Below are 21,691 nucleotides of genomic sequence, written 5' to 3'. Positions count from 1 at the left end.
GTAAAACTGTATGTTTTTTTAAAGTATTTTAATTAGGAATTTTCCTAAGGAAATGTGTCTTTAACTGTCCCTCCCTAATTTCCTTTGGATGTTTTCAAATGCTAAGTGTTTGTAGATGCCAAAGTTATAATTCTGGTTTGATTTTTGGGGTAGCTTTTTTCTAACTTCAACAGTGTATTACAATAGCATTATTCTGCTTTGTTTACTGTGTCAGTTTGGGTGCTCTAAGAAGCAGGTGTCAAAATGGAGTTGGACATGCAAACGATTTATTGGGGGGAACACCTGTGATGGATAAAGGGGAGACCCTTCAGACATCAGTACAGGTCTGACCCTGTGGACAGAGAAGGGAAGGCAGGATTGGGTAGGAAATGAATGCATCAGACATATTGTTAAGAAAGTTTCGGCCAGGCTGATAGAGGTCCTTGATACAGTTTCCCTTTAGAGGGATCCCTTACTTGGCAGGAATGGCGAGGTTCTAGGACCCCTGCTGTGCTCATTCCTTGGCTGGGAGCAGCCAGGGGAGCATTACCTGGGGTGAATGAAACCCCAGAGGGAGGATCCAGAGGCGTAACATCTGGAGGTTGTGAGCCAGCTGTGTTCTCCACAGCAGGTTCTACTGAAAGGAGATCTTAACTGGGCAGCACCATGACTGCCACAGTTAATAGCACTGTGAACTATGAAGGCAGGTACACATGTAGTATTTTAGTTAATTATCACCAACTTTGTGCGGTGTCATTCATGTGCAGATGGAACATTGAGAGGTTAAATAACTTATCCTAGATCACTTAGCTAGCAAGTGATAGAGCCAGAATTCTAGTTTAGGCAGGGTTCTGACACCAGTATCTAAAGCAGTTAAACACCTATACCATACTGATTACATGCATACACTATAAAAACTCCTGCCAAGCTTTAAGACTTAACTTATTTTTTTACAAAGTTTCATGAAACTTATTTTTTTACAAAGTTTCATGAATCTAAAAATGTCTAATTACCTTTTGCCATACTAGTTTCTAAAGATTTATTTGTTTGCATTAAGGCATATATGCTCAAAACTTGTGACTTTGCTGTTTGAATTTTGATGCATGTCTTCACTTGTCAAAAAAGTACATTATGCCAGTTATACCACATCCCCCCTTTTTTGTTTCCCAGTATATTGAAGTTGTACTACAGATCTCCAGCTACAGTAAGTAAGCAACTCCCTGAGGATGAAGAAATCAAATGTACACACACACAGGAATTTCTTTTCCAGAGCTAAAATTGACATTTTATAAATAATTTCCGTGTTGCAAACTTGAGACTAAGAAATCACAGCAATTCAGTGATATGCATTTGGCATGAGTCAGTTTTAGTTCTTAGTGCTTTTCATTGGAAATGGCATAAAAAGTAAAATTTCTTTGAATTTTTTATGCTGTGGGCTTACAAGAGACGTAAAATGTTCTCTTCTGGTAGATGTCAGGCAGTGCATGGCAGCAGAAGTAACGAAATGGCCACAAAGCCCAGCAGTATTTCCCAGGTCACGTGAACCCTTAATTTTTAAAGATTCTTGGAACAACCTAAGTAGTTGATAACAGGTCATTTCTAGGTGATAAATAAAGGGTATTTGATATGGGGTGTTGCTTTTCTTTCCACACCTAGTGCTTTTATAGTCATTTAGAGACTTCATATGGTGGTGGATTTATATGATTTTAAATATGTATGGTAACTGAGTTGTAACTCTTTTCCTCTTTGATGTTTGAACATTGATTTTGAGGTCTTAAAATTTTTGTCAAGGTTTTAAAAAATTTTTGTAGTTCATTTTATATGTAAACACTTCGCATAGTCATTGACTTCAATATAGGTGCAATTGGAAGTGCCAAAAGCAGCAGCTACTGTTAAAAAAAAAAGAGGAGGGGTAGAATGAGAGAGTGATTATGAATTATAGTAACTTTTGCCAGAAGGGCTTATGCATTTTTTTTTCAAGCACCTTTGTAAAAAACTAATTTTAAGAGCTTTACTTAAAAATAGCCTCCTTTGACTCTAAAAATTGGGAACTATAGGTTGGTGCTTTAGAAATTTTGTTTAGTCTTTTGGTGACCTAGCAGTTGATATGAAAACACAAATTTAAAAATAAATAGCATATTGGATAAACTGTATGATACTCATGGAAGAAGCCAAAAAAAGAAAATAGATTAAACTGAATTAAAAAATAATTACAGTTTTGAGTCTTAAACCAAATTCATTATTAAAATGAAATGATAGGTCCTTGACCCTTGGGTGTGCTTGGAATAAATATGGAACACAGTATTGTTATTAAAACTATTTTGCTTTTATAAGCTAAGACAGATGTACAAAAAAGATGCAGTTTTTATTTTGTATTGGCAGCTTCCAAATATTTAGTATCTATTTCCAAGAGTTGCAATTAGTAAAGCAGCCATGGTACTGAAATCTGCACATCCCACAAGCTAATTATATTTGCAAGGTCAGAGTGAATACATATTTTCAGAAAAATAAAGGGTTATATAAATATGTGTCTTCTACTTGGCTGTTATATCACAGTTTGTTGATCTGGAATATAATGTGTACAATTCACAAATTTGTCTGATAACAGAAAGTGGTGTGTGATTGTGTTTATTTTACTAACCAGTATATTCACAGCAATCACTTCCAAATATCTCTCCAGTAAAGATGTGTTAATTACAAAACAGACAAGGTCTTCTATTATATTAAAGCTACTAACAAGAAGACAGCAGGAATCACACATGTAAATAGCATCATCAACCCCTATTTTAGTCCTCTGTTTTGATCTGTGAGTTGCGCATAGACCAAAGGTGCTATTAAAGACTGAGTGTATGAAATAGGCAGCATTATATGAACAAAATTTATTCAACAAGAAAACAGACCTTTAACATGAATTTAACAAGCCTGAGAAATTATAAACTATCATATGCTGCAGATTCATGCAGTGATAATAAACAAAAAAGGAAAGTAAGAGGTTTCCCTAAGCTAGCCAAACTGCTAATGGTTTTGTTATAAGCTGTCTACTGTTGCAGTGACCTCTGAAAAGTCTCAAGGCATTTGTACCAGAAAAAATTAAATGGTCAGGCTGGCGAATAGAGATTCGATGTGGTGTGTAGGACTTCAGCGTGGAAAGGGATTAGGCAAGTCTAGCGTCATATTCCTGAGAATCTTCATACTCTAGCTGGCAAGTTTTTGTTACTACACGTTAAGGAGATAGGTTTTGTGTGAAGTTTTTTGGTTAAATTACTATTTGGATTTATAAGGCATAAACTGAACAGGTTTAATGTATAAACTGTTTAGAAAATTCATGTAGCTCCAAAAAAATGGATTATTTCCCCTGCCCCCCACCCAATGCCTTAATCCTTGGAGGTTCTTTGTTCAGTATAGCGTAGCTAAGATTTCCATTCTTAACCATGGAGTGACCACTTTGCTGTCATTCTATTGCATTGTGCTATAAATACATAAACATGGCAAAACTCCTTCAGCTTACACACACCTCCAAGTGCTCACTAGGGCTTTTTCTTGAATCTTACTGTGGCATAATTAACACCTTCTTTACCCATTGCTCATTAGTGCACTGGACATTAATGAGTCTATTTTGATAGGTTGCTGCAAAGGAGATACCCACTTATTCTCACAGCGCAAAAAGCAATTATAAAATTGTACAGAAATTAAAATGTAGGCTATATTGTCATATTTATATTTTTATTGAGTACTAAATCTAATTTTGGCCTGCAGGTTGTTGAACATGTTAGGTTCCTTAGGACAGTTGCTATAGTGATGGCAGAAATTCCTTTAAACTTGGTATAAAGTATTCATTTTTCTATTGGCTATCATATTGCTACTCAAGAATTGTCAGTCTAAGCATGTCATTTCACATGGGCCATTATTTATTAGTTGAACAGTTTATTAAATTCTTGAATTTTCTCTTAATTTTTTAATAGAGCTTAAAATTTTTATTTCAGATGTTTTTAACGATCATGATGTGTACTAATCTGGTATTTTCATTTCCTTTTGTGAAGTTTCACACCTGCTTATAATAATCCAGAGAAATATTTCAGAGATTTCTGCATGTAAAGTAGCTGTCTGTTGTTTTAGTTTGAAGTCATTCAGTATAAAAAAAGTATACAGGGGCTGCCGGTTAGCTCAAGTAGTTAGAGCGCAGGCTCATAACACCAAGGTTGCCAGTTTAATCCCCACATGGGTCATGGAGCTGCGCCCTCCACAACTAGATAAATTTTAAAAAAAAAGTATACAGGCATTTTGTTGTGAAGTATAATGGAATTTTTGTGGTTTTGTAGAGTGGTATTTTTTCTACAGATGGTTTTACTGAAATCTTAAAATGGAATTAAAGTATTCTAAAAACAGTTGGACCAAAATGATGATTTGCTCTTGAGTGTTTACCACTAATAGTAAAGGTGGCAATTCTTTTTTTTTTTTTTTAAGATTTTAACTGGGGAATTAGGAGAAGGGAACAGACAAGTTGCTGTCCTTTTGTTCTTCAGTCTAGTTTTGGAGGACGTCGCTTCACTGGCCCATGTTGGTATTATTGCACTCTTCCCTGGTGAGGCAGATCGGTCGCCGGCCACTGGATGACCACTCACGGCGGCTCTTGGCGGCTCACACTGGCTACTGGCCACTCACGGTAGCTTATGGCAGCCCACTGCAGCAGGGGTTTGCAGCCTACGCCGTCGCCGGTGACTCAAGGCAGCCCAGCTCCAGGTCGAGCTGCTGTTTACCATCTTAGCTGTAGAGGGCACAGCATCACTGGCCCTCATGTGGGATCCAAACCGGGGACGTGCTGCTTAGAGCTTGGCGTCCCAAGCCAACTCTTAACCAACGTGCCACTCGGCCGGCCCAAGGGTAGCACTTTTTAATTCTGTATTTAAATTGTACATCTATCTTTCAAAATGATCACAATTTTTTGCCTACATTTTAGTTTTACTTTATGTGTGCTTTTTAGTAGAAAATTTCACCTGTATATTTTTTTAACAACTGTTTTAAAATGTTTATTACATCTGATTAAAGCATGTTTGATATCAGTATTTATTTTTATTATTGCTTTATGGGAAAACATAAGTAGACATTTTAAAAAAATATAACGAAGAGGTATAATATAAGCCTAGGTCATATTTACTTAAATATAAATGTGAAAGTTAAGTCTGGATTACAGTTACTGTGTGAAAAGAAGAAAGAGTTTTCACAAACTATTAAATAAATCATGCATGTTTTGGGCATACTTGTTTTTATTTTGAGGCAAGAGAAATCTTTGGGGAAATTCAAACTGTTAGAAATAAAAGTATAATTCAAAGTTGGGTTTTTTGTTTATTTTTTTTATTTTATTTATTTTTTTTTTGCCTACCAGAGTGGACAGGATTTAGATTGATGCACTTGTCATAATGCTTTGGGTCTAAGTTTGTATTCTTTGGTAATATTGACCCTTCATGGCAGCCTTTTAGAAAGGGCGATTTTTTCCCCCCGCTTTTTTTAAACCTTGTTCTTTAGCGTACAGCATGTAGTAGTACTTATTACAAATGGGTTTTTCAGACTTGATTAGATTTCATTTGGCTTAACTTAAAAATAAATTTTATTTTAATATCCTGATATCCTCAAACAATTATACAAATGAGAACCAGTCTAGTTAGCAATAGCTTCTAAAACATTGATAAATATCAGTTAACATTATTTAAGACAAATTTAGAAATACTATATTATCCTGCTTTAAGATTTTTTTATGTGACAAATGTATTGAGTTTTTTCTCTAGGTTATTGATTTCAATTACCTGAAAAAGGCATCTATCTTAAAGTCCCAGTGCTTTACTTAAAACTTCACAACATTTAAAAGCTTTAATGAGTTCTTTCAAATCCATAATAATGAACAGAAGAAAGCAATAGGATAGTAGGTGATTCTTGTTAAATCTCTTACTATGTAACTATAGACTATGTAACTAATAGATGATCTGTATCATATAAGAATCTGAAGTCTTCCTATACAGAAATATTGAATACACTTAATTAGCACAAAGAGGATATCTATTGTTATTTACTGTGAACTTAGGGCCATAGTTTATATCATGTTCCTGGCTTAAAGCACATGTGACCTTGGTTTTCTTGTATCGTGCTTTCTATTCTTGAACAGTGGCTTGGACATTTAAGGCCATCAGCCAAGGTATAAAGTCTTTTATAGTCACAAGAAGTAAAAGGTATCTGACTAGAAGAGAATACATGTAGCAAGTGCCTTGCTGGTTGTAATTTTGTTGTCATTTCAAGTACTGTGGTGGTATAATTGATGTGACAGGGCTGGGCTTTAAATGTGGTCCCTTAGCTTGTGCTCACTTTCAGTTTTAGTTTCTTTGTCATTCATTTTGATTAGATAAAATTTAGGTGACAAACGTATGCACACCAATGAAGGCTGTTTGGTGTAAGTTTAGTAATGATGTATTTCAATAATAAAGATGCAAAGTTAATATTTTCCTTTACTGTTTCATGAAAATTGCAATAATTGGTGTCACCTTACATTACAATATTGAGGGTGGTGTGCTGATGGCACAGTCAGCAGGAGTTCTTTTTTATTAATATTATAATTAAATGATTTTCTGGAAATAGGCCAGAAACAGATGCAAGTTGATCATGCCTTGTCCACTGTTGCTTGGCATCATCACTTGCATTTTAAAAAAGAATTGACCTGACACCTTGTTTTTACAGGTTGTTATTGATGCCTTCAGATTGATCAATGCTAATATGATGGTCCTAGGACATGAACCAAGACAAACCACCTCAAATCTGGGTCACTTAAACAAGCCGTCTATCCAGGTAATGCCTGTATTTGATAATGTGTTTAAAACTCTTTTATATTTTTAGAACGGTTATAAATGGCCATTCTTAGATTTAATATTTAGCATTTTAATTTTGTTTACAATTAATTTTTCTTGTGCCTTAAAAGATGATTATTGGAAATATTGTTGCAAATGTTAGCTTTGCTCATATATGAGTAAGCTTTTAGTGGAGTCTTTAAACTCGCCTAACAGTTTGAGGACACCCTTTTGGGGGTCATAGTAGAGCCTTTCTCTTGAGATAGCCTTATGACTTTGCATCGTTAACATTGTAGTAAAGGACCAATAGGGGTTTCAGGTGGAGTGAATTAGGTATCTATCATTCTTGATTGGTTAGTAGACATTTCTCATAGCCGCAAATAATGGGAAAATTGATGTAAACTTTTTAAGAGGTCCTCAGAAACAATTCCTAAATAGTACTTAAAATATTTTCTAGCTTTTTTGTTGAATCCCCACCTACAAAACAAATCTATATATTACCTTTAATTAGAGTTTATATCTTATTCGAAGTGATATCTACCACCATTGTTACAGTTATTCAGACATTTAATATCCTCCTGAGTAATTAATGTTTTTCTTTGTATCATTCACATGCCTCATTGTTTTAACACAAATCTTTATTGTCTGCAAAAATTATTTTAAATGTGTTTTTAAATGCACCACAACCTGTGCCTATATAGTTAATTGCTTCTCTGAAGATTAATTAAAAGGACAGAAATACCATGTTTGATTACACGGAACACATAGGACAAAGACACAAAGACTATAGTAGCTATTGCTGCTCCCCTTCTGAAACGTTGTTCTGTCATGCATTGTCTCTGGGGACTTGTGGCTTTGACAGTTAATCATGGTTAAGCCTTGGTTACACTTTGATAACTTTATACTTTTAGATGTGTACTTTTGTAGCAGTCACTCATCTGAAATCTTCCATCAGTGCGAAAGGTTTTGTTTCAAAGGATTTGAGGTGTGTTGCTTTTGGAAAAAAAAAATTTATAAGTCACAGAAAACTGCAAAGCATAATGAGTATGAAATAAGCTACCAGTGTCTTTGATTGGGTACAGACAAGCCCATGCTTGCATGTTCCAAGAGAATATATTATTGGACCTGTTTAGGCTGTGATAATGACCTTTCTTATAAACCCCCATAGCATCATACTGCTTCATTATTTTTTTTTGCAAAAGGTTAAGTAGCACCTCACAACCAAAGATCATTGCATGGTATGTTTCTGCTAGAAGTTTTTACTAATTGCAAGTCAACAGCCACCTGTTGCAGATTTCCGCTTTTGAATTTAAACACTGCTTTTTAACCTTAAAAACTGAACATAATCAGTATTAAAACCCTGTTTTATTTCTGCACTAGTCCACTTTGTATTTTTTGGTCCTAGTCTGTAATTTAAAATGGACCTTATAAAGCAGGTTCCAAACCCAAGTTAAAAGGACTTGTGTATATACTATATAACAGCTACAGCATCATTGTTTTTCCTCATTTTAGTTTGTTTTGCCTTCCAATTGAAATCTGTAAATATATTTATTTCACAGTTTATATAGCGCCCATCAGAATGACATCTATCTGGGTGCTTTACAGTATTAAGACGATTTCAATACTAAATCACTCAAATGGGATCAAGCCAAAAAGTGACAGAACAAAGCTACACCTTAAAGCAGTTTCTTAATTTTCTAAGACAAGCTACAAAGAAAGCAACCCAGAAGAACCTGAAATGAATGGTAATATCCATAGTAGAATTTTAATGTATGCTAGCAGAATTTTTAACTAAGAGGTCAAAAGCCATTCAACAAGGCCATGCCTTTTATTTTGAAGGAAAACTAGTTCCTGTTGAGATGAGTCTTGCTCCTAAACCAACTTTCCAGTAGTGGGGATAGAAACCTAATGGCAATCCATCAGCACTATGCATTTCTAATGCTGATTTTTTTTTCTACTATTATTCTTAAAGTAGTGGTAAAAAATTATGATACTATTGGAGACTACTATTTAGTAATTTGAAGAAAGTTCCAAATATGTTAAGTAAGAAAAAGATTATAAAATAAGACAAATTTTATTTGCAAATATGTATTTTATATACTGTGCCTATATAGTTACACCACAGTGTTTGTAGTGATTACCTTTGGTGGTAAGATTATGGAATCTTTTTATTGTTTTTCTTTCTCCAAATATTTCTTAAACTTTTTACAGTGAAACATACATTACTTTTAGAAAAGTGTTATTTTAAAGCACTAATAACAATGTTGCATCTACCACAAGACAAAGCTAATAGACCAAGTTTATATTAACTCTGATGTTTTAAATAAGAGAAGTCATTAATAAGCCTGGTTGGGGGGGGGGGCGGAGTATAATGCCTGTACTATAGACTTTTATATTAATATATGAGATTTGTGTTATATAGTACTTGGAACATTTGACCATTATTGTCAACTGTGTAGAATTGAGAGTTAACAAGTGTTCATTTTAATAACTAAACACTTTAAACTATTCCACTAAAAACTTCAGTGACATTTCAGATCCTTAAGAGCCACACAGTTTATGTGAAGACTGGTTGTCAACCACATGGAAATTTAGTAAATATTGGTGCATAGATGCATTGTGTTAGGGCTATGAGCCTCTGAGTATAGTCCTGAGTACAATTTTATTGTCTAATAGTATTAAGCTACTTGAGAAACATTGTTTTCAGTAGTCATTAAACAGTTATAAAACAGTTGCACTGGAGCAAATGATTATGGTCATTTTCTAGGTGCGTAAACTGAGGCCCAGAAAGTTTGTGATTTGTCCAGGTTATCTAGTGAGTTAATGTAGGAACTGGTATTCATAACTAGGGTTCCTCATTCTTTTATACTACACTTGGAAATTTAATTAATTAATTAATTTTGGCATAGATAATATGTATGTATACAGTTCAAAATTCAAAAGGCATGAAAAGGTATTTAGCAATAATTCTTTTGTCTACTTTTGCCTTCTGCAACCGAGTTCTCCACTCTAGAGGAAAGGACAAAACACATTTTGTTTCAGATCTAGACAAATCATGCCTTACTTTTTTAAGAGAGGGAAACTTTTTTAACCTGTCAAGAACCTGTAAATATATTACGTAGTTCATAAGCTGTGTGTTTTATAATATGCTTGCTTTCCCAGAGCAGTGAGGGTATGGAGGTATAACCTCTAACCTCTTCTCCTAGTCTGGACAATGTCAATCAAGTGTGATTATGGTGCGTTTTATTTGCTTTTACTTATCTGACATGGTCATTATGTAGGAAGCCATTTAAGTAGAGGGCCTTATTTTAGGAACTGTTGTCAGCAACCCCTCTACATAAAATATAGTTCTACACAATTCTACCCAACCTGGTACCCAATCACCTCTCATAAACTGCCTATACTTTTATCCTGTAGTTTCTACCATCTTGGCACATACATCACTGCAATTCTAAGTTTATTACTTTTCCTTCTCACCATTATTTATGCTCGTTTAGCCAAAATTCAACATTCATTGGGATCAGGTACCTATTTTCCTGCAGACATTTCTAGTGCCGAAGTTTAATAATTTACATGAATAAGTGAATATGAAATATAAATAATTCAAACGGTGATTGCTTTTGAAGTTTATTTCACTGTGGTGATTACTTGTTTTGTGTACTTGTGTACTTGTTTTGAATTTGTCATACCAACAAAATACTCTAAGGATTAACTAAAGAAGCATAGAAATAACCTGCAAGTTAATCAGGAGGATCTCAAAATTCCCCTTTTTCTAGTTCCTCCTCCAAACCATTCTTTGTCTAGAATAGCTAGCTAGCATCTTGGACTGATAAGAGTACCAACCCAGATGGAACTTTATTCTTTGAAAGGGTAGTAGTCTTAGAGCAAAGAAAACAAGGGTCAGGATATCTAAGAACCAAGTGAGCTAAGTGCTTTAGGTAAATCCAGAATATATTGTCCTAGAAACAGTGCTATAAAAGTTGGCTATCTTCCCAGGTAAGCCACGAAAGCTTATTTAACCCATAATATGTACTATAACACGGAACCATGCTTTATAATACTGCTCCTGTGAGAAACTGTTGCAGGTTTCAAATGGCCGATTAATGAATGAGCTTCTGGGACATACCCTATTTTGAGGAAGAATTGCCTTAATTTTCCAAGGTCCATCATATGTTTAAGTGCAAATTAGAAAGTTAAGTATTGATGTTTTAAGCCATTTCCTGGCTATGTAACTTTGTCCTTTATCTGCCTGAGATACTGCGGTGTTTGCTGCTGCAACTTGTAATTCAGTGTCGCCTAGACTGGTTAATTTGACAGAATTTATTCATTGAGCTAAAAGAGGCTGTGGCTTTGGACTCATGTAGAAAGAGGACTGCACATGGCCAGTTTACTTAAGCTTTATGATAAATGCACTGGGAGTACACAGCAAGTGAGTAAGTGAAAGTGAAAGACTGCTTGAGGGTAGCATTGGATTTAAACTTGTATTTGTTTTGTTGTTATACCTACCAATCTTTCGTGCTGCCTGTGTTAGTTTTACTACTTTTATCTAAATAATGTAATTGAAAATAGAGTAGGTAGTGCCTTCAAATACCAAACTATATATTTCGGCAGTATAGTTAATCTCCAAAATGTGGACCTATCTGTGGATCCACTGGCTGACTTCTGTTTTTATTGGCCGTAGCTGTTATCAAATATATGGCCACTGTGTATAATTTTGTAATTAGACACTTGGATGAAGAGGCAGTTGGCACCTGAAACCTAGTCTAAGCTCTGCCCTCCAGCCAGGCTGTGTCTGCCTGGCGGACTGGGCACCTTTTTCTAATTCTTCCACCCAGAGGATGCACTTCCTAATTTGCATAAAGGTGAGTATGAACTAAGGGAGGCTCTGATTAATTCCACTCTTTGATCTATCCAGTACAGCATTTCTATGCTCTGAAACTTAATTCACTGTTCCTGATGATTATTGAAATGGCTAAGGATTTAATAGATGCTCGCAGTACTTACATTTTTCTATATCAACTATTTTATTATAGCAGATCTTAGGAATATATAAGAATGGATTGTTACAGTACATATCTAAAATGTTTTAGTACTTGGTGGGGTGATTTTTGCTAGCAAAGTTTAAAAATAGACTGTTATTTTCATCTTGATCCTCGAAGTACAAAGACTTAATCCAAGAATGTCCTAAGATATAGCGTAGAATGGTAGAAAGAATATGGGCTTTGGATTTAGAAAGACATGGATTCAAATCCCAGCTTTGTCTTTTACTTGCTATGAAACTGGGACAAATTAAGGTTTGTGTCTTATTTTCCTCATCTGTCTAAATACAAATGGAACCAGCCTACCTTATTGGGTTATTATGAAGATTAGAAGACAATGTATAAAGCAGATGCTAAGTGTTCATTAAAGGGTTCCTTCCACTCCTCCTTTCTACCTCAATACCTTAACACCTACACTGTAAAAATCCAATATTAGAGCGTATGGTGATTGTTTTGCTTAACTTTATCTTTAGTTTTAGTAACCCCAAAGCCCTCTTTGTTTTTATTACTTGTTGAAAATATGTCCAAGGTGTATTTCCATACTTTTATGTCTTTAGGCTGATAGAGGGTCCCCCAGAATACCATTCTGAACCTCTTTGGAACTTCTTTTGTGAGTTAGATATTTGAGCAGTTGTGAATGGATGCCAGTACCACAGGGTTATTGTTTCTTAATTAGTTTACATTTTTATTATGAGTCTATTGTCTGTCACTGGATTAGAGCATGAGCTAAATAGACCCAGTAAAGAACAAGCTCTACTTTGTTAATTTGGAGACATACAGACACAATTATTTCATTCTGTTAGAACTGAATTAATAAAAAGGGAAATCACAGATTAATGTTGTGATCGAAGAAATAAGTGTCTTATTATGACTTAGGTTTTTCTTTTTAAATAACAAAGCACTCCCTAGACATCATAAAATTAGACTTAATAAATTATGATTTATAAATTATAAATAATTTATCATTTGGATTATGATGAGGTCAAACCCTATATCTAGCTGAGCAGAGCTACTTAAACTGTTGAATGTGCTGTTCTACATCATCCTTTGAAGAATGTGTGACCCATACCTCTAAAACTCCTAAACTTGTAGCTAAGAAAAAAATTTAATCTTTATTTAGGATAAAAAGCCTGTTTTATAAGATGACAAAGGTATTGTCTACAGGATATGTCAACAGTTTCAGACAATTGTATGTATTTTAGTAGATGGAAAATATTAAGTTGTCATTTTTTAAATCATTTGTTTTTGTAGGCATTAATTCATGGACTTAACAGACATTATTACTCCATTACTATTAACTATCGGAAAAATGAACTGGAACAGAAGGTAAGTTTAAATTTTTATCTTAGAGAGGGAAAAGATCTTTTTCAAACCAATTAAACTATTTCCTAGTGTATTTGAATTTGAATTCTTTGATGTGCTCCAAATATTTTATTATTCCTGGTGAATTGCAGCATAAAATAAAGGAGTGTTTTATTGGACATACTGAAAGACATTTTACCTTATTGGTAGGTGCTAAAGCAGGAAAGAAAGTAGAAAACAAAAATTCCAGTTTGGTTTTATGATAAATTTTTAAAATCTTTTAAAAATCCTAGTTCTTTGATTTTTCTGATTATCTTCTCCAATAAAATTACCTTTTGTAACTAAATTAATAGCTTTCCAAATTTGAAAGGAATAAGTTAGATTGTTATTGTGTAATACTTTTTGAAAAGTACCCTGTTTACCTAGGGTAAACTAAAGGTGAGTCTAAAGGGAAATGCCATTTGGGGTTTTCAGGCATTTAGAGCTAGATTCTTAACCCTGTTTATACCAGGCAATTTTCAAATTTGATTACTTTTTAAATTACATAGCATCTTGGTGGATTAGCATTCTTTTGTTTCTACTATTTTAGGATTATTTTAAGTGTAGTTTTTCTCTCAGCTAATGCCAAATGTTTAAGTCTGCCTATTGCTTTTGAAATTACAATCTAAACTGCTTTTTTTCTTTACTGTTACAATTACTCAGTCTTCAAATTAGCTTCTTTCTCTCTGAGAAAGACAAAAAATAATTAAGAATACTTCACTACTTAGTATCGATAGTAAGTTTGGTTCCTATCTGTACTCCCAAGTCCAAACATGATTAAGCATTCAGTAGTAAACAAGACCGTCCTTACCAGTGGGAACTGTTCCCAACAAAGTTACCTTAAAAGGGTTCCTAGTGCATATGGTGAGTGCAAGGGGGAGTAAGTTGGGCTGTCATACCCTTTCAGCCAGATCGCCTCAATTCTTAATCTCATTTATATATTGTGGGGAGGATGTGCTGTATAAGATTTTCTTTGAAAGAAGAATTCTTTATTTTTTTAAGTTTGATTAACCACTGTTTTAAAAGGTCAAAGCCCCCAATAAACTCACCTGAAGGTCTTAGGTGCTTGAGCATGGTCATGAAGGGTTCCAGGGCATCCGTTCTTCCTTGGCCTGAGAGAAAAGGCAGAGCCAGAAAGCTCTATTCCAGCTGCTTGCTTATGTCCCAAAGTTTGTATCTGCTGTGGTTGATTTAGTTGATAGCTTGAAGTCTATTTTCATCATTTCTTCTTAATTTTATATAGAATAGATGCAGGTTGTGAAAAGGGGCACCACTTAGATACAAACTGAAAAAAATCATTCAATATAGATAAAAATTTTATCAGTCTGATATCTTACATTCGACTATTTGGAAATATCCAGCTAACTAGATCAACTTTCCCCCCCCCCCGCACCCATTTTTGGCACCCCATAAACCTAGCTACCATCCTTGGCCTAAAAAATACACATAGAAATACTAACATAAATTAATTACTGTTTATGTTCTAGTAATTCAGTTCAGGTGCTTTCTATGGAGTTGTCAGAAAAGTCACGACATATTTTTTCTGTTTTTCGTTGCAAAAACGCATCATGACTTTTCCAACAACCCAATAGTTACCAAAAGCCTTCCCTTTATTCTTACCCCCCACCAACTTGTATACTTACCCCCAAGCTTTATCCAAGAGTCCCAGTGGATTCCTAGTCCAGGCATGGATATACTGCTGTTCTGTGGGAACTTTGTTTGCTTTTGAAGTGGTAGGAAAACCCAATTCTCAACGCTTAATTATAGGTAGCTTGCTTTATAGCACATGTAGTTGCAGCTGCTCCAAAATTTCCTAAGGATATATTTTCTTAAATTCTATCTGTGGTGAAGATGGGAAGTAATCAAAGAAATTGGACCTACTTATGCAGGATTTTTCCAAATTTTTTTGCAAACTACTCTTGCCATATGGGCCCTAGGAGGAGCATGGGGGAATTCGGAGCTATTGTGTCCTGAAAAGTCTCATAGGTAATTTTTGACATCCAGCCTAAGAAAAACTTTGTACCATTGCTAGTTGCAAACCTCGGAACAAGTAATGTTTCTAAGCTAAACTCAGACATTTCCAGCTATGTCTTCAGACCCTCGTGGCTCAGGGATCTCACTTAAAGTATACTGGTTCTAATGGTAAGACAACAATCATTCTGTAGCCACCTTTCTTTTCATGCTGCATAATTGTATCAATCATTAAAAAAACTCTCATTCAATGATAGTCTGCAGCTAAAGAACATATCTTCAGAGTAAGACTTTAAGAAAAACGATCTTTAGACTCTAAATTTGAAAACTTGTGAACTTCCAGGAATGTATACTCAGAACTAGGAGTCCAATTTGCAAAACAATAAACTAAGATGTTAGTTCTATGATCACCAGTGGGGTCTGATCCCAGTTTACTGATGTGCTTGCAAACTGGATGAATTTGTGATTTCCTTCCCAGTTTCATGACTTTTCATTCTGACAATAAAAAAGTTTTAATTTCTAAAATTATGGATAGAATTTTAGAATTTGAAAGAAATTTAGAGATTATTTAATGCAAGCCATCAATTCATACGTATTTAAACTGAGGGTCAGAAAAATTTACACAAAGTCATTCAATAAATGGTGCATTTACCTTCTTATCTTGGCATTTGAAAACTGAGCTATATGAACTGTTAGAGATCTTGTGTGTAGCATAGTAGTTTCACTCATTGAACAGGTATTTATTGAGTATCTGATATGATTAGGTACTCTTCTAGAATCTAGACCCTCATGATCTTGATAAGGAAGCTAGTTATTGGTGTTGTAACAGTTTAATAAGATGTCAGAGGGGTAGTAGCTTGGGGAGGGGGGTTATCACTTTATAAGGGGTGTAAATATCTATTATGCTGCTTTGTACACCTAAAAGTAAAAAAAAAACAAAACAGAACAAGGCAAAATCCTTGCTCTGTTAATTTCTCTTTAGTGAGAGAAATGCAATAAACACAAAAAATTTTTCAGGTGTTATAAAAATAATAAAACACAGGGTAAGGGAAGAAAGATGTTTAAGACAGTGTGGGGTGACTTTTTAATATCGCATGGAAGTGAGAAGATAAGCCATGCAAAGGTGAGGAAAATAATCCTCGAGGCTGAAGGAGAGCATATGAGAAGGCCCTGGGGTTGGAATTCTACTTAGGTTATATTAATATAAATTTAGAATTCTTATTAGAGTTTAAGTTAATAAAATTACATTTAAATTTATTAATTCCAAAAGTTTTTTTGTGAAGTTATTTCTCAAGACAAGTGAAGGAAATGTTCTCAATACTGGAAAATAATTACTTTTTATTTATGTTTTTTAGATGTTGCTAAATTTGCATAAGAAGAGTTGGATGGAAGGCTTGACCCTTCAGGACTACAGTGACCACTGTAAACACAATGAGTCAGTGGTCAAAGAGATGTTGGAATTAGCCAAGAATTACAATAAGGTAAGAGTTACTTCCAACATTTATTTCTTACAGCCTTTGGAATATGTTCGATTAGATGTCAAGCATTGTATACCGTATTTGCCGGCGTATAAGACGATTTTTTGGCCCTGAAAAATATGCCTCCAAGTGGGGGGTCGTCTTATACGCCAGGTACACTTCAGATAGACTGCCCATAGTGCTTGCCCCGTGCCATAGTGGCCTCCCGATGCCCGCCCACTTCATTCCACATACCGTTCAGGCATCAGCAGCGCTGCTGGGTGTATGCTCGGCTGTTATGCGATTTTGCTGTTATGCGATTTTACCACACTCGCAAAATCGCATACAGCCGACCATACACCCAGTATGATAGCGCAAAATCGCGAATCGCGATACCATATTGGGTGTATGGTCGGCTGTGTGCGATTTTGCGAGTGTGGTAAATTCGGGTTACCGTATATTTCTTTACATATGCATTGAAGATTCGCGGTTTTGTGCTATCATGGTGCCTGTTAGAATGTTGAAGAGCTCGCACTTGCGCACTAGTGAGGTCCCAGGGAGATGCTGATGCAAGGGTGGACCAGACTGCTATAGTGACAGGGCGGGCAAACAGGGAGCAGGGACCAATCAAATCAGGCTTTGTATACAGCCAACAGCCAACCACAATACTGCACCATTGTACAGTACAGCATAGAAAATGTCGACCAGTCAAACCCCTATCATCCCTATCATGGCACCAGCCAAAAGAAAGAAGTATGATGCAAATTTTAAACTGAAAGTTATAAACTTTGCTAAGGAAAATAAGAATTGTGCTGCTGCAAGACAATATGGAGTAACAGAAAAGATGGTTCGGGACTGGAAATCAAATGAGAAAGCATTAAAGAGTATGCCAAGGGGTAAGTGTGCATTAAGAAGAGGCACCCCACACTGGCCAGAACTCGAAAAACATGTAGCAGACATGGTGGCTCAACATCGCCAAAACGGTTATGTGGTGACACGAAATACAATACACTTGTTTGCACTTCAGTGGGCCAAATCAAATCTGATATTGTTTTACCTTTTATTTGGTGTGTGGAAGGTGTGCGGAAGAGGGGGTAGTCTTATACGGCGAGTATATAACAAACTCTGTATTTTGAGTGGAAATGTTAGGGGGTCGTCTTATACGCCCAGTTGTCTTATACGCCGGCAAATACGGTAATTATAAATAGTTAAAAACAGAGTCGCCTGTTTTGTAGATTAGGTAATAAATATTTTAGGGTTTGCAGGCCATTCAGTCTGTCACAACTGCTCGATTCTGCTGTTGGATAATAGTATAAAAGTAGCCACAGACTGTACGTAAAGGAATGGGTGAGGCTGTGTCCAAGTGAAACTTGACATACCAGAACAGCAGCTGGCTAAATTTGGCCCCATGGGTTATATTGGGTTGTTGGAAAAGTCATGATGTATATTTACAGTGAAAAACATAGGAAAAAATATGTCATGACTTTTCCGACAACCCAATTGTTTGCTGACTCCTGTTGTAGACCAATTAAAATCGTTTTCTATTTGAAATCTCTTCATTATTCAAAGGACTTCTTGGAAAGGAAGGGGAACAAGGAGATGTTAGACAGCAATAGCAGCATTTAATGCTTCTAAATAAAATTTGTTTTAATAAGTATTTACTGAAAAATCTACTGTCTGCTAGTATGGATATGGTAAGAAGCAAGACCTGTCCTCACAGAACTTATTTTCTGGTAGGGGAAACAGAAAGTAAATAAACAAACATAATAGATTGTGATTAGTGCCAAGAAAAAAACAAACAGGATGATATAAAGAAGAGTAACTAGGGGAGACCACTTTATATGAAGATGTTAAAAAATTTATATTTTGCAGAATCTCTTGAAAATGTTTATTGTGTGCTAAATATATGTGGGCATGATAATGTTTTGTTTATAGTTTCATGTTCTTTCACAATTTTGAAATGAAGAAAATATTTGAGTTATGACTAAAATGTATCTTTCACGTTGTATTAGTTTCCTAGGGCTGCCATAACAAGCAACCATAAACTGGGTATCTTAAAACAACAAATTTATTCCCTCACAATTCTGGAAGCTGGAAGTTCAAGGTATTGTCAGGGCCATGCTCCCCTGGAAGCCTCTGTGGGAGGATCCTTCCTTCCTTTTTCAGTTTCTGTTAGTCCCATGTATTCTTTGGCTGGTGGCAGCATGACTTCAATCTTGAACCAGGCTTAGGATTTCAGCATTCCTTTTGGAGGAACATGATTCAACCCCAACATGTATTTCCAACTTTCTGACCAAAGCCACATAAAGAATAGATTTTACATTTTGACCCAGTACATGCAAAAGCATATATGCATCTGTAACTGCAACAAAGTTTTATGAAACAATATTTACCCATATTACATGTGATATATACTATTTTCTTTCTCATTTGACTCAATTTCATTCTGTTTCAATTATATACATAAGTATTATACACAAATATATTATTTGTAACTCTTTAATGGGTTGAAAATCTAGAATTTGTAAAATATAGATAACATTATACAATGTTACATTTACAATGTTTACTGAATATCTTCTGTAGAAGTTGCAATGGAAAACAGGGATCCTTCCTGCACTGATAGGAAAATGGGGGCACTAAGAAAAGTTGATAAATAATGAAAGTGCTAGGCCAAAATTGGTATGTTCCATAACACCTTAGTATTCAGATTGTCCACAGACCAGCTGCATCAGTATCACCTGGGCTCTTAGAAATGCAGACTCTCAGACCTACTGAATCACAATCTACATTTCAACAAGATTTCCGGGGGATGTGTGTACTCATTCAACTTAGAAGATAGGGAACACTGCTGTGTGAAGAACTGTAGAAGTCCAGAGGCTCATGCTTTCAGCTGGGGGAGACTCAGGACTCTGTCTTGGAGAATAACAACACTTGAACTAGACGTTAAAGCATTTAAATAAGATTTAGACATACAGAGAAATGTTACCCTAGGCAAAATGAGCATCATGGGCAAAGACTAGGAGAGACAGAAAAGGCAAAGACTTGTTTCGGGAATGGTTTGGGTAGAGTACATATGCATGAGGGTGATAATGGGGAATAAAGTTTTTTTTAAGTTTTTGAAGTCAAGTAACAAAGTAACAAAGTTTGGAATATCAGGATAGATTTATTTTTGATCAGAGGCATGATTTTTTGATCCAGAGCCTGACTTTAGAAACATAAGAACCTGGCTTTGCAATGGTTTAGAACAGCGGTTCTCAACCTTTCACAGGGGTCGCCTAAGACCATCAGAAAACATATTTTCAATGATCTTAGGAACCGAGACACCGCTCCTCTATCCATCTCCAGGCCCACATGCAGATACGCCCACATACGAGTACCCGGCGACCCCTGTGAAAGGGTCGTTCGACCCCCAAAGGGGTTGTGACCCACAGGTTGAGAACCGCTGGTTTCGAAGGAGAGCCGTAAGTGTAGATTCTATTTAGGAGGAGCTTGCTATTACCCAAACAAAAGATACTAAGTGTTCAGATTATCGCAGTGGCAGTGGGAACGGAGGCATCAATAGACAAATAAAATATGGCACCAGTTGGATAGATGAAGTGGAAGAAGAAGGAGGAATCAAAGATGAATTCAAGGTTTCCTGCTTAGATGACTAGAAGTATGGTGGTACCATTAACATTTCCAATTTAGGTAGAAGTAGAAGAATTGAGAAAGAATTTCGTTTGAAACAAGCACTAAGAAATGTGGGACTAAAAATTAATGGTAGATCCTAGAGCTTAAGATTTTGGAGACAGTTAAAATTGATACTGGTTGTCACTACAAAAAGTAATATTTCTCTTTTTAAATTAAACACATCTTACCAAAATAAATATTAACCAAAAGACAGTGTAGTGCCAAGTGTAGTGATGTCTTTTGAGAGACTTGAGCTTTGAAAAAAGTTTCTGGGCCCAAACAAACTAAATTCCAGCAGAATTGTTTGGCTTTGCAGAGCATGCCCTGATTTATATATAGTGTTCCAGCTGGAAATCCCCATTGGTTCTAGATTATAGGGAATATATTTTTTTATCCTTCTAGTATATGTTTATATGCTGTGAAAATTAAAGAGAAAGAATAGTTATATTTAAAACAACTAACATTTTATAAATTAAAAAGTTATGACAAGTTATTATTCAGCAGAGTGTAGGAATGGTTTTCATTTCTCTGTAACATTACAAGTTTAAGTAAATTCATATTGGTACCACTGCCAGGAAATAACCTATTTATGGTTACTGCTGCCCATCCACAGAAGTTTTTGCTATATTACAGTTTTAAAAAATCTCTGTAGTACTCAAAAACTTGTAAGGTTTGGTTGTAAAATGAAAACAATGTGTAAGCTGTGATATGAAGGAGTCCAAATTTGGGAATGTAATTCCCTCTGTGATTGAAAGAGAATGTGGTGGAATTTTTAGTAACACTTAAAATATAAAAAGAAAGGCCCATGCTACCAATTTTTCTTAGTATTCTTTTTAATTGGTTAGTGTTTTAAATTAAGGTAATTACTGTTAGGTGCCAGTTAGCTCCTAAAGAAAATGATTAAATTCCTTTGTTCTAACTTTTCAGTTTCAAGTCTGAATTTCACACAAACATTCTGCTTGATTATTAGTCCTTGATTTCTCTAATTACTGAACTGCAACACACACAACTCTGTTATTCCAAATCTCCTAATTTATTCATGCCTGCCAGCATGCATCATTTTTAAATATTCATAATATTTGATTGGATATTTATAAATGAATGTACAGCTGCAAAAATGAATTATTAAAAGATTAGCATTTTAAGAATAGCATAGAAACGTAGAATTTGCCTTGTTTTCAAACGTGTAGGCGTATAAATTCTGAGTTCTGACAGTTTACTTTTCAGGTAGAAACATTGCCTACTTAGAACCTGAAAGAAAGTTGGGATATATCTTTTATGTGATTATATATAAAATATGTAATTCTATGATTATATTTGGCTTACTACAGTAGCTATATTAAATAGGAAAATCTGTTTTTGTGCTAGTGCAATAAGAAAAGAAAAAATAAGATATACATAC

The 21,691-nt window shown here is 35.2% G+C and overlaps 1 protein-coding gene across 1 annotated transcript in view; it reads left to right on the top strand.

The window, feature by feature from the left end:
- The window catches only part of PSMD14 (proteasome 26S subunit, non-ATPase 14), an 83,825-nt gene that overhangs the window by 53,622 nt on the left and 8,512 nt on the right, over positions 1-21,691 (top strand). The window contains exons 8-10 of the mRNA XM_019636865.1: positions 6,703-6,810; positions 13,100-13,174; positions 16,516-16,641. Coding sequence (XP_019492410.1) covers positions 6,703-6,810; positions 13,100-13,174; positions 16,516-16,641 — 309 coding nt within the window. The remainder of the gene's footprint in view (positions 1-6,702; positions 6,811-13,099; positions 13,175-16,515; positions 16,642-21,691) is intronic.

Source organism: Hipposideros armiger, unplaced genomic scaffold (assembly GCF_001890085.2).
Source record: "Hipposideros armiger isolate ML-2016 unplaced genomic scaffold, ASM189008v1 scaffold_30, whole genome shotgun sequence".
Lineage (NCBI taxonomy): Eukaryota > Metazoa > Chordata > Mammalia > Chiroptera > Hipposideridae > Hipposideros > Hipposideros armiger.
This window is presented reverse-complemented; position numbering and strand designations above follow the sequence as displayed.